The 12,593-nt window shown below is 50.2% G+C and overlaps 1 protein-coding gene across 3 annotated transcripts in view; it reads left to right on the forward strand.

Moving 5' to 3' along the window:
- Nucleotides 1–12,593, forward strand: part of wwox (WW domain containing oxidoreductase) — a 136,207-nt gene that overhangs the window by 55,499 nt on the left and 68,115 nt on the right. Inside the window, exon 10 of one of the 3 annotated variants that reach the window (XM_035536298.1) lies at nucleotides 5,845–6,454. The exons of the other annotated variants lie outside the window; for them this stretch is intronic. Coding sequence (XP_035392191.1) covers nucleotides 5,845–5,925 — 81 coding nt within the window. The 3' untranslated portion in view covers nucleotides 5,926–6,454. Of the gene's footprint in view, nucleotides 1–5,844; nucleotides 6,455–12,593 lie in introns of those variants that run through there. 3 annotated transcript variants of the gene reach the window in all.

Here is a 12,593-nt window from a genome sequence, read left to right on the forward strand (position 1 = left end):
GTAGATGCATGATCGCCCATAGATCACTAATGGCAGGAAATCCATCTCTCTCTCTCTGCGTCTCTCTGTCCATCCTTCTCTCATCTTTTTCACGCTCGATTTGTCCATGTCACTTCCTTCCAGAGAGCCGCCCTCCTAGCGGGCGCGTGCCCAGTGAGGCCGAGGCCCAGCTCCATGCCCATGCCACGTGGGTCTTGCTCGGCGCGGGAGATGAGGCTCGGGTAGCACAGGTCTCAGGTCAGCCGTCCGAGGTGAATTCAGTACAGGCGTTTGTAAACGTTGGTGATTTAAGACCGTCACCCCTCAGGGGTCCTGTCTCAGTGCTGGAGCCCCCAGAGCCGACAGGACAGTCTTTTTACGGCAGGTTTTGCGAGCTCCGTCCTGGCTTTTGGCTGAAATGGTTGCCTCAGATAGACATGAATGGTCATGAAGCCTTGCGGCCTACTCTGCTTCTGTTTGCATCATTTTTTGCTTCTTTGTATTTTGGCCATTAGAATGTCTTACACACACACACACGCGTGTGCGTGAGCATGTTTACGTGTGCGAAGCACCTCCTCCCATATCCCTTGTTATTCTAGCTTAGTACAGCAATCAAGCAGAGCTTGCCAATAAAGTTTATTGTACAGCACTAAGTGTCAATATCTGCTGCACCCCTGGTCGAGGGTGGCAGTAATTAAAATGCCACAGAGAGCATGGGACAGGCATGAAAATTTGATGGCAAATTGATTTCTGGTTCATCTTGAAATTTGTCCTCAGCTGGACTCGATAGCGGTGGCTCACGCACGATGGCTTTTGTCAAGAGCGACTGTCAGTGGCAGGGCACAGGGACTACGGCCTGCATGATAAACATCACCCACGCTCGCTCGCGCTCTCTCTCTCACCTCCCCATTCCATTTGCACCCCTCTCCACAAAGATCGGAGGCTCAGCATTATGGTCTACTAATGTACTATTGGAAGCACATCATTCACCTACGTGGCTGCCGGGAGAATCTATAAAATTAATTCACTCAAGTTTGTTTGGATGTGTACACACCAAATTTCCAGAATTTGGAAATCCGTTCCATGGCGCGTGAGAATGGGAAAGCAGAAAAGCTCGGAACTGCACTGAGCATATACGTGTGTTCAGACACCATGCACACACAGCACAGTGTGTGTGTGCTGTGATCTTTCTGTCCCAGCTGACTCTACAGGGCAGACGCAGCACACCTTCACACTCCCGCTAGTCTCCTGTTATGTCTTTGCCGTTTCATTTTGCTCACTAATCCCCAATTACCAGTATGTGGCTGTGCGCAGAGCAGGAGAGGGGAAAACAAAACAAACTAACCCGCCGCTAACCATCAACCCGCCACTAACCCACCGGCGCTCTGTATTGGCTCTGTGCACCTGTAATAAACGCTAGTGAGGGCTTTTCAAACGGCGCAAGCCTCTATGGCGTTGGGAGCCATTGCTCACGTCGGCGCGCCGACGGAAGAGCAGCAGACAGTAAGTGACGCAAGGCGCCCGCCCAGATCGAAGGCGTGCTGTAATCAGCGCGTCATCAGCCCTCTTTACTGGAGCTGTGCGCCTCCTCTGCCCTCCCCCACACGCTGCATGTTTCTCTTACTTATATAAGCATGTTAATAATAAAAGTGTTTTGTTTTTTTTTTTGTGGTTGCTTTTTTGTTTTTTTTTAAACGGTGCGGAGGATGGAAATGAAAACAGTGTGCGGCGGAGCGGCGCTCGGCACGCGCGCCCCTCAATTTGCCGTGACACACAAAACAATTTGAAATTACAATGGCGGAGAGATTAAGACGAGATTAAGAGGGCGGCGGCTGATGGCGTGGCGCGATAGCGCATACTCATTATGACAGCGCGGGGAAGGCGGGGCAGGACACGCGCGCACGAAGGCGGCGAGCAGATGGCGCGGTAATTTAGCGGGGATGTTCTCCGCAGCGCGGGAACAAGCCGGCGCGTCACGAGTTGAAGGATGCCCGGGCGCTGGCGGGGAAATCAATCGCAGGCCGCGATTGGACGGGAGACAGGAAGCACGAAGCCGAGCGGGAAGGCGGTGGGGTGGGGTGGGGTGGGGTGGGGTGGGGAGGGGAGCACCTGTCGTCATGGGGATGAGACTGCCGTGTGGGACAGGACAGCTCTCTGTGCGTGCCTTCGCTCAGATTTTGGGGTACGCCAACACACACATCCTCTACGCCTAAGACGCATGACGTAATCAATAATTACAACTGCTAATCAATGAGATTTTAAATGGGCATCGATCAAGCCTACAAGATTACACAGGTCTGGTGCTTTATATAAGGCTGTGAGGAACCATGAAGGTTCCACTCCTACCGATAGTGATGCCTACATGAAGCGGCTTAATCTCCTGTTTAATTGCAGCATCCTCGTTGTTCATCTCTCTGTGTTCTCCACTGCACTGCTGCTCACATTTTATCCCCTGCACTCTTCAGTGGTATGTTCGTTATTTATTCCCAAATGTTTAATAAACTTTCAAATTCTTACCGATCCTTAAAGAAGAGACTCTCCGCTGACTTATGTCCCGTGTGTGTGTGTGTGTGTGTGTGTGTGTGTGGGAGCGCGTGTGTGTGTGTGTGTGTGTGGGGGGGGGGGGGAGCGAGGACCGTAGCTTAGTCTCTGTCTGATTTACTGTGGGTCTCATGCACCGGGCTCAGAGTCCCTCTCTGCATCCGTCTCCATTTCCTAATGGTGTTTCAACAGCCGCCGCATAAGAGCTAGTTTTTCATCGTAATGGCGGCACAAACACCCCTGCTCGCCGAGCTGGGCCGTGGCCTACGCGGCGCTCTACACACGGGCAACCACGTCGGCTAGGCTCCACCACGAGACACGGACCTGGGTTGTCCGATCCCGGAGAAAACACACAGCAGACTTTCATCCTGCTCGGCATCGACAGTGTACTTACACAAATCAAAAAGCAAGTTGTTGTTTAAAGAGAAACACTTGTTTAGTGGAACCTAACAGGCCATTTTTCATGAATAGCAATAGTCAAGACCCACTTTTAGGTGGTACAGAAGAAAACCAAGCCAAACGATGCCTGCTTTTGAAGAGCCGTGCCCCACCGTAACGGAGTGCTCCTCAGAGGGGAGGGTCCGTCAGCAGGGGTCACCCTCTCCCTCCCCTGCTGCTGGCTGCATGGCCTGCCGTGTGATTAGTGCTCTCCTTCGTCCCAGACTGACGGTACTGACGGAACCCGCCAACAACACAAAAACAAGGCCCATAACAATGAGTCAGAGGTGTGCGCGTGAAGCGCGTCTGCGTTAAAGAGGATAACCGCGGCTACGGCGCAGGGCTGTCACCCGTTACAGTGTGTCCCGCGCTTCCACTCTGTCCTGAAAGTGTCTCCTAGTGAGCACTCTGATGAGGTGACATCTTCTCCTGTTTATCCTGTTAACACAACTCTGCTCTCAGCTTTAATTAAACTATTCCTTCACCTCATTGCTTCTCTCTTTCTCCCTCTCTCTCTCCCTCTCCCTCTCTCTCTCTCTCCCTCTCTCCCTCTCTCTCTCTCTCTCTCCCTCTCCCTTTCCCTCTCTCTAATTGGGGAATGATCCACACGGAGGAGTGCTGAATGGAGACACAAGGACACTGCGCACACTCTCCTCTCCACTCCGCTTAACCGCGGTCTCTGTGGTAACCTTGAGCGGCCTCGTCCGGGTGCTCCGTCAGGTGCAGCCTCGTTTATTGTGCTTAAGACCGAAGGAAGTGGAGGAAATTACAGGCGAATAAACGACTTTTCAATCAAAGTCCAGACCCGCCCCCCCGTCAGGGGCCTATATAACATTATAATATCATTATCGTGGCATGGAAAGAGGGATCAAATCTTTTTAGATAGATGAATTTGTCATCTATTGCCTGCAGCGTTTTTGTGCCCCACCAGTAGAAAATCCATTTTTGCAAATATTGACCTGGTAAATATGGGGAGAATTCTCAGACGAAGCTGTTATCATGGAGCATGTATGGGACTGAAGCTTGTGCCTGCGTGTGTGTCATGTCAGCGTCCTTGGGCTGTCTCCTCGTAGTAGTTGTAGCGTGTGGTGGGTGTGTAAAAGCTAATGAAGAGGCATTTTTAGTTTCATTAAATACTTTACAGACATTAAGTCTACGAGCACTGGTGGAAAGGACAGAGGTGTGTGTGTGTGTGTGTGTGTGTGTGTGGGGCAGACAGACAGACATGTCGATTCATATGTTCAAACCTTGACACTACATTCCAGTTATGCCTTTATACTTTGTGTTAGTAATAGACCTGCTAATTTATTAGAATTGATTTTTAATGTTCATGTTATTTTTAATGTTTGATTTTGTTTATTGCATCATTACAGGAATTATTATTTTTTGGTTGATTTCATTATGGGCTCCCTTTTGAATAATTGACTCATTCATATACATATTCATTGTTCATCCCTCCATGTGCTAAAATGCCATTCTGGTCTTCTTGAGCAATCTATGTATGATGCGGTGTAGTAATATTTAGTATAATTCTGAGCTTAAAAATACACTTCTGTTTGAAACCAAGTTTTCATAGAACTGCACAACTCTTTAAGCAGCAGTTGTGTTTTTGCAGCATTCACCACTCAATATTGAAACACTGCTGTTCAGGACAGGTGTGAGCTGTGAGCACTCGGGACTGAGACACTACTGAATTCTGTGTTCAGGACAAGTTTGATAACTCGGTACTGAAACTGAGTTACTGCTAGATGCTCAAACGCTTTCAGAGGAAAAAGTAGGGGAGACGGCACATTTCGGCACATTTTTTAAAAAGGTCTAACAAAAATGTCAAAACCGTAACATGGATCGTGGAACAAGGGTTCAGTGGTCTGAAGGGAGAGGCCTCCTGTCGGAGCCTCTCCTTATGAACCTCTCTGCGTCTCCTCCTGCACCTCCCTCCCTGCCCCCTCCCGTAATGATGCTCCCGGCGGCCTCGCGTCTCCTCATTCCTAATCTGCTCATCAGGTCTTTCGTTCGAGCCCGCGCTGCGTGCGCCCGGCCTGCACCAGGGGAGCGCCATTAGTCAACCAGCGACCCTTCGACATATCTACTTTTTATCCATCTCTTAAATCAGCGCGCGGGGCTATTGGCAGCGGCCTGGGCAGCCTCCAAGCACACTGATTGAAGTGGCATTGTTTGGGAGACGAGGCGCGCGGGATCAATAGGCGGTCTTACTAAATTACAGTTTGCATGAAGAATGAGGCCCTCCCCCCGTTTCGCCGACCGGGAGAGGCGTGAGACCGGGCCTTACACTCGGCACACTCTCTCAACACCCCGGACCCGTGGCATTTACCTCAAACTGCTAATCGTGATATTAGCAAGTAAATTTGCCTGTGAAACGTGCGGTACGTGTGTTTACAAGCCAGCTCTCAAAGCCTTGGACATTCGGTTAGCAAAAAATGTCAGATGAACAGCCCAGCTGAACTACAACAGATGTCCTGGGTTTGAACATTGGCGTAAATGATGGACATTTCGAAATGTGTCTGCACAACAGAGTGGAGTGGAGAGCACTTCTGCTGTACATCAGGAGTGGGAGGAGCCCGTCTTAAGTCACACGGTTGTGTTGAAGCTACAGTTATTGATTTTGACACCTTTCATAGCTTTTTCCAGCATGTTTTTCTGCCAGTAAGTTTCAATTAACACAACTTTTGTGTGTGTTTGGGTGGGTGGGTAAGGGGGGTGTTACTGTGCAAATGTGTGGTGTGGGCCACTGCATTGTTCTTATGCTGTTTCGATTGCTGAAATCTCATAACACTGGGCTTGAGAGGTCTTTTCTTTGTATTGGTGAATGACAAATAGAAAAAACTGATGCTCTGCCGCTGATACTGGCTCATCCCCCATTCCCAGCCCAGCGCTGATCCTGGCTCATCTCCCGTACCCAGCCCTGCGCTGATCCTGGCTCATCTCCCGTACCCAGCCCTGTGCTGATCCTGGCTCATCTCCCATTCCCAGCCCAGCGCTGATCCTGGCTCATCTCCCGTACCCAGCCCTGCGCTGATCCTGGCTCATCTCCCGTACCCAGCCCAGCGCTGATCCTGGCTCATCTCCCGTACCCAGCCCTGCGCTGATCCTGGCTCATCTCCCATTCCCAGCCCAGCGCTGATCCTGGCTCATCTCCCGTACCCAGCCCTGCGCTGATACTGGCTCATCCCCCATTCCCAGCCCAGCGCTGATCCTGGCTCATCTCCCGTACCCAGCCCTGCGCTGATCCTGGCTCATCTCCCGTACCCAGCCCTGTGCTGATCCTGGCTCATCTCCCATTCCCAGCCCAGCGCTGATCCTGGCTCATCTCCCGTACCCAGCCCTGCGCTGATCCTGGCTCATCTCCCGTACCCAGCCCAGCGCTGATCCTGGCTCATCTCCCGTACCCAGCCCTGCGCTGATCCTGGCTCATCTCCCGTACCCAGCCCTGCGCTGATCCTGGCTCATCTCCCGTACCCAGCCCTGCGCTGATCCTGGCTCATCCCCATACCCAGCCCTGCTGTCTGCTCAGCTCACCTCCGTTCCTACTTACCTGTTTCCTTCTTACTCTTCCTCTTCCATCCTCCCCGTCTCCTTCCACAGTATGGGGCTAACCCCTAACCCCTCACCTCTCACATCACCGGCCTGCCTGCCTGCAGGATGGGTGTCGAGTCTGTAGCTTTGGGGGCTTGGGCGGGGGGCTCCACTAAGGGCGGGGGGACGGAATGTCCGCCCTTTCCAGGGCTGGGTCTCCTCTCCTCCAGGCTGAGCTCCGGCTCTTGGCCCCACACTATTGATTCTCCCTCTCCATCTTATTTACACTGCCTTCATTTAGTGTTCCACCATGGTATCAAGAGGGTCAATTAGACCCAGCAAGACCCCTGTCCCAGTCTCCTAGACACACAGCAGGGCCAATTAGGAAGGCTAATACCAGCCTCGTGAACAGAGGGCCCTGCTGGAAACGTGAGCGCACACACACACACACACACACTAAACACATTTGACCTTCCCCAGTCCATATGAACTTTTGTTCTTTCTTTATGTTGTGAACTATTAGTACTTTCTTTCTTTACGCTGTAACTACTGATAAAGATGTAGCAGACTCAGTAGTGAAGTGCAGTTGGCACAGGCTGCGACCCCCGACCGCAGGGAAAACTAGAGGAGCACATCCTGCTTCGTTCACATTCACATAACCATTATTTAACACCTTGATGAAAGAAAAGATTTTTCCCTCCTCCTTCAGTTTGTTATTCAATATTTCATAAATCTAATTTACTCTTAGGTGGGCCTGGCTGTCTTGGAATATGCATTTTTTAATCACAGTTCCAAAGGGCTGGACTGGTACAGTCCGGTCTTCCACTCTGTTAATTACTACGGTGATAGATTGGCTGGGTTTGGGAGTGTCTGCGATTCTTGCCGTGTGTGTGTGTGTGTCCATAATAAACAGGCATTATCGTGGCCACCTACCAGACCCCGATGGCTCCTTATGCTAATGGCTACCCGTACTGGATCATGTCAGCCTTATTGTGATGTGGAAGTGTTCTTTCACGCATGACTCGTGAGGGGGTGGGACGCGTGTCGCGAGCAGTAATGGCCCCCATCCGTATTAAATGTAACATGACTTTTCCGAGCGCTGGCCGGGGGAGGGGGGACTGGGTCCCGGTCCTGGCGGCCTGGGGCTTCTTCTCCTGCAGTCGGGTTCTGCTCCAGATGGTTTATACCACAGCGTTCACACCCAGCAGCCGTACCTAATTAAACGCCTTCATTGGAGGGAAACGCCTCTTATGTGCTATGAAGTGCAGCAAAGAGACACGCTTTGTTGGTGTTGGACTGTCTCTTTGCTGGTGTTTGGCTTTCTCTGTCCTGGTGTTGGATGGTCTCATTGCTGGTGTTTTTCTGCTGTTCATTTGTACCTTTGCTGGTGGTTGACTGTCCCTTTGCTGGTGTTCATCTTTTTCTTTGCTGGTGTTCGGCTGTACCGTTGGGCCCTCTCCTCAAATGATAAGTGTCTGGCTGGCTGTCGCCAGGGTTTGCTCCCCTTTGACCTTTGACCTGCTGCGCTGATGCCTGGCTAATGCGTGTTCCATCTCTTTTGGGGACGTCCCCGATTGGTGGCCCCTCCATGCGTCTCGGATCACAACGCTAAGGGCAAACACAACATGCAGATGGCCTCATAAACCTCATAATGACAAAGAGAGTTTTCTTTCCGTGCTCAGAAAACGGAGGACAGGAAACACCCGAAAGATTGCACCGCTTCACGTTTATTGGTCAGGAGTGCAGTCTGTGGAGCTGTTTGAAAATTGGGACATGACAGTTTTGTGGTCGAATATGAAAAAGTGAGAAAATATAAGGAGAAGAAATCCAGCATGCTTCAAGTTTGAAGTGTTGTGTATCGGAAAGCTACTTGTCATCCTTGCTCTGTTTGTGTGTGTGTGTGTGTGTGTGTGTGTGTGTGTCTTATTAGTCTTGGCTGATTGAGTCTTCTCTGAGCACAAGATGACGTTCTCTCTTTCCCATTGATTCTCACCATCCCATCAGCCAGTGCAGAGAATATCATCCAACTAAACATTAAATATCCCAATGGCGGCCACTGGTAATGTAAAATCCATTGTGTTTTCATCGCACTAATTGATCAGATGCTAGCGGAGACAGCGTGTGTTTAGCTGTTGATTTTCCCTTCTCTCCTCCACGGTCAGGTCGTCTTCGTCATGCACGCAATCTCCGTCCCGGCGGGAGAAATTAGCTAATGAAGTAATTACCACAGGTCCCGTGCCAATAGTGCTCTATTGTTTTGGGAACATAATGGATCCTTTCTTCATTGTTGCCGGCACTCGGGCTTGTTCTACCTACAGGGATATTAAGCTCTCAGGAGAATTGATTTGCTCCGTCTTCATGCGGAGCCAGACGGATCACGCAGGTAGTAATGGAGCGTTGCTCCTGGCCTGGCCCTCCCACTACCACCAGGCCCCACCAGTGGACCACCACACATGGGGCCCCGCACATTGGGGGGGGTTTCCCCAGAAACAAACCCCTCGCTGTGATACACCTGGTTCCACAAAACTGCCCATAACGTGTCTGTGAAGTAAAGGTCGGCACTGGCCATCCTGTTTGTGTAGCGTGGTGGCGGTTGAATAATGCATGGATCAAGGCAGAGCAGTCGATCAACGATCAAAGCATTTACTCGTCTTAATAAACATAAATGTCTAAAATGTAGCAAATAACTGACGTTTACTCGTATATGTCTGTAAGATGTCGGTTCTGATTTGAAGGGAATGTGAGTAGGATGATGTGTCGCGCTAGCATTGAGCTAGCAATAGCTTTGCCCATAAAGGAAACGCATACCAGGTCTACAGTCCCGTGACCACTGCCACTAAGGGAAGAAATGACCGTAAACCTGTCAGGAAAAACACACACCCGCCCATAGACTCACTAACACACACATGCGCACACAGATCTTCTCCTGGTTGCCTTCACTGTTCTTGCTTTCATCTGCCTTGTTCTGTCAGCTGCTCTCGGTGCCGGTGCAGGGACCGACGTCTCGCCTCCGCCTCTGCTTCCGCCTCCGCCTCGTTCTGTCAGCCGTGCGCGGTGCCGGGACGGACGTCTCCTCCGCGCCGTCGCCCGCGTCCAGGCCCCGGAGCGCAGAGGCCTCACCGCTGGGGACTACGTGACTCCGATTGCAGAGCGTCGAGGGTTCCGCCATTTCCAGACAATTTGCACCGCTCGCAAACAGCCCGTCGATCGTCCTAACGTTCGGATATCGCAACCTGCCTTTCTCCAACCACTTCGGAATGCGGGGCGTGACGTGGCCGGGCTCCGCCGCCCCCGCGTGCTCTCCGCAGGTGCAACCCCTGAGCGGGGAGCAGTCCGCGCGCTTCTCTTACCACCCTCGTTTCCCAGACACGAGACGCCGCACCACGGCCGCGCGAACCCTACAGCAGGGCCCGTCATATTGATTCCGGTTGCAAATTTTTCTTTTATCATTAAAGATTTTTCTCTTTGATAGTATGCACATCCATCTGCCAGACTCATGCATCAATAAAACTTCTCTACTGTTTTGTCCCTCCTACCAGATGATGGGGGGAGGTGGAGAAAGATTTACATTAAGGGGTTATAAAATTGTCCTTCCATGTGATAGCTGCGCACAGTGTTGGTAAATGATGGCCATTTAAAATCCATAAAACTGTTATTGTGCATAATACCTTATTAATATATCTGTGTATGAGGCGCAGTTAAGCGGCGTGTGCGTGAGAGGTGAAATAAACGACTCGGTGATCCTTCTCTTTCTTTTCTCTCGCGCTCTCTCACCCCGCCCCCCCCCCCCCCCCCCCCCCATCCCCCCTCCTCCGTTTTGGCACGCACCTCGCGATGCGGTGGGCTTTCCGGAAACGCAGATCGCTTTCTAACGCGGGGATTTATCCCGTGGTATAAGTCTCCTCGTGTCTGCCGTTACCGCCGCCGTATCCCCGCAGTGATAGCGCGCTGCAATAATGGACCTTTGTAATGTGGGCGGAATGCAGTTAGTCGCTTTAGAAATACAGGCAAAGCGCTACAGCGCTGCTCGCTGCCGGCGTGAACAGTCAAGCGAGGGCTAGACATGAATATTTAGGTATATTTATAGTTACTGCCTTTATTTCTGTATCTTCGTCCCGTGCAGTTGGGTGTCTGGAACTGACTTGATGTTGTTTTGTTGAGCAGTTATCAGGGTGAAGTGTTTTAATGGCTTGTTATTTATGTACGATCTGATACGCTAGCGAAAAGTGAGCTTTCGTGACTTTGTTTCGGTTTAGATAGAAATTTAAATCTAATGTAAATCTTTGCGTGTTTTCCTCTTACTGCTTGAAAGAGAATTTTTTTGGGCGGGGGGACGACGACGACATCATCTTTTGTATTTTTATGTAGCGTCTGGAACCCCTGGTTCTATTAATAAATAAACTAGATAGATAGTATTTTTTGTCCAATGTAAAAACCATTTCCATTTGTAATATTTATTCAGGCTTCTTTCTGTGTTTATACAATCCCGATATTAAAAGGAAGATTCAATGTTATATTTCTCTATAACATGCAAATGGAATGGTAGCCTTTCTCCCTGGCAGGCTGCCGGTGCAACATTGTTATTCATTTCTAATCTCCTTCCTTTTCTCCCTTCTGCTTTTCCCCTATGGCTCATAAGAATAAACTGAGTGTAATTTTTCAATTGCCGACTGCATTAATGAGATGATGAAAAGGTGCGAGTGAAAGGCGTCTGGTGGCGTGGTAGCACTCTTCAGCGCGAGCGTGCTGCTTGTCTCCCCGGTACCTGAGGCTCCGGTGAAAAGACACACTGAGACGCACAGCACCGCTCAGCTGGGCTCAGCTGCATGCGTTGGGGACGTAGTGGAGGCTTGCAGATGAAGGGAGCTAAAGAACAGCGTGCAGTAATGGTTCCTTCCTGAGATTCTGCACTGGGCAGCACAGCAATAAATAAGTGTGTGTGTGTGTGTGTGTGTGTGTGAGGACCAGGGGGCTTCCTTGAGCCTGCCGTCATGGCAGTGGATGCTGATTTGTTCAGACACGTTGTCATAAGAGTGTGATGTCATCTCCCCGCGCCTGTGCGGTGTGACGCGCTTACTGCTGCGATCAGTGAGGATTCTCATATTCCAACATGTGGAGCGTATTCACAGCCGCACTAAGACACAGCCACGAGGACACTCCATCAGTCAGTAATCATCATCTGTCTGCTGCGCTCGCCCGCTCTCGAGCACGGACAGTTACTCCGCCTCGGCCTCCTGCCAGAGAGAGGCCGCTGCTTTTCTGTCCATGCCCACGTGCGTGCTTGTCCATGTTCTGATATTGGCACAGACGCCATGTGTGTGCTGAGGGTGGTGGGTGGTGCTGGGTGGAGGTGGAGGTAGGAGAGGTTTGGGCATGGGTAGAGCCTTTGGAGCTGGTTAAACTCACTCCTGTGCCTCGTGGGTCATGGCAAAAGCCATTAGCCATGATCTGGAACTGAGCATAAATTCCCCTCTTCACAATTACTTAAGCTTTATCTATGAAACACACGCGCACACACTCACTCACACAGTTTGGTGTTAATATATCCATTGAACCAGTAAATAATATGAAATCATACCCAGCCTATAGCACCCAGAATAGGGTCTGGTGCATTGAGGAATCTTGGTTCAAGTATGAAATTAATGAAACAGCGACAATCTGGTGTGCTGTGGGTAATGCAGTCCTGCTTTTCTGACCAGTACTGTCCTTGTGAATTATGTTGCGGTTATGTTCCACAAGCTGAGCCTCAGCGGTGTGTTCATGTACCTCACAGCATCAGACATGCACCACACACAATTACACTCTTATCTTATTCCAATATAAAGGAATAAAAAGATGAAACAAAGCGGTTTTGATGATCAAAGCAAGTTCTGAAGTTTTTTTGTGCTTTTTTTTTTTAACGATTACATAACATAAATATCACTTAGAAAACAATAAAAGAATCTTGTTAAGAATCTTGACAATCTTGCTAATAACGTGCAATTCCGATTCAAGTGTTGCAATTCTTTCAAGTCAGGATTTTCATGTGAAATCGTTGGGTTGTTCAGCGCCGCCCTGCTCCACCTGACTAAATAAGCCCCTTTTGTTGTGCGGAGGGGACG

The sequence above is a fragment of the Electrophorus electricus genome, chromosome 2, assembly GCF_013358815.1.
Source record: "Electrophorus electricus isolate fEleEle1 chromosome 2, fEleEle1.pri, whole genome shotgun sequence".
Taxonomy (NCBI): domain Eukaryota; kingdom Metazoa; phylum Chordata; class Actinopteri; order Gymnotiformes; family Gymnotidae; genus Electrophorus; species Electrophorus electricus.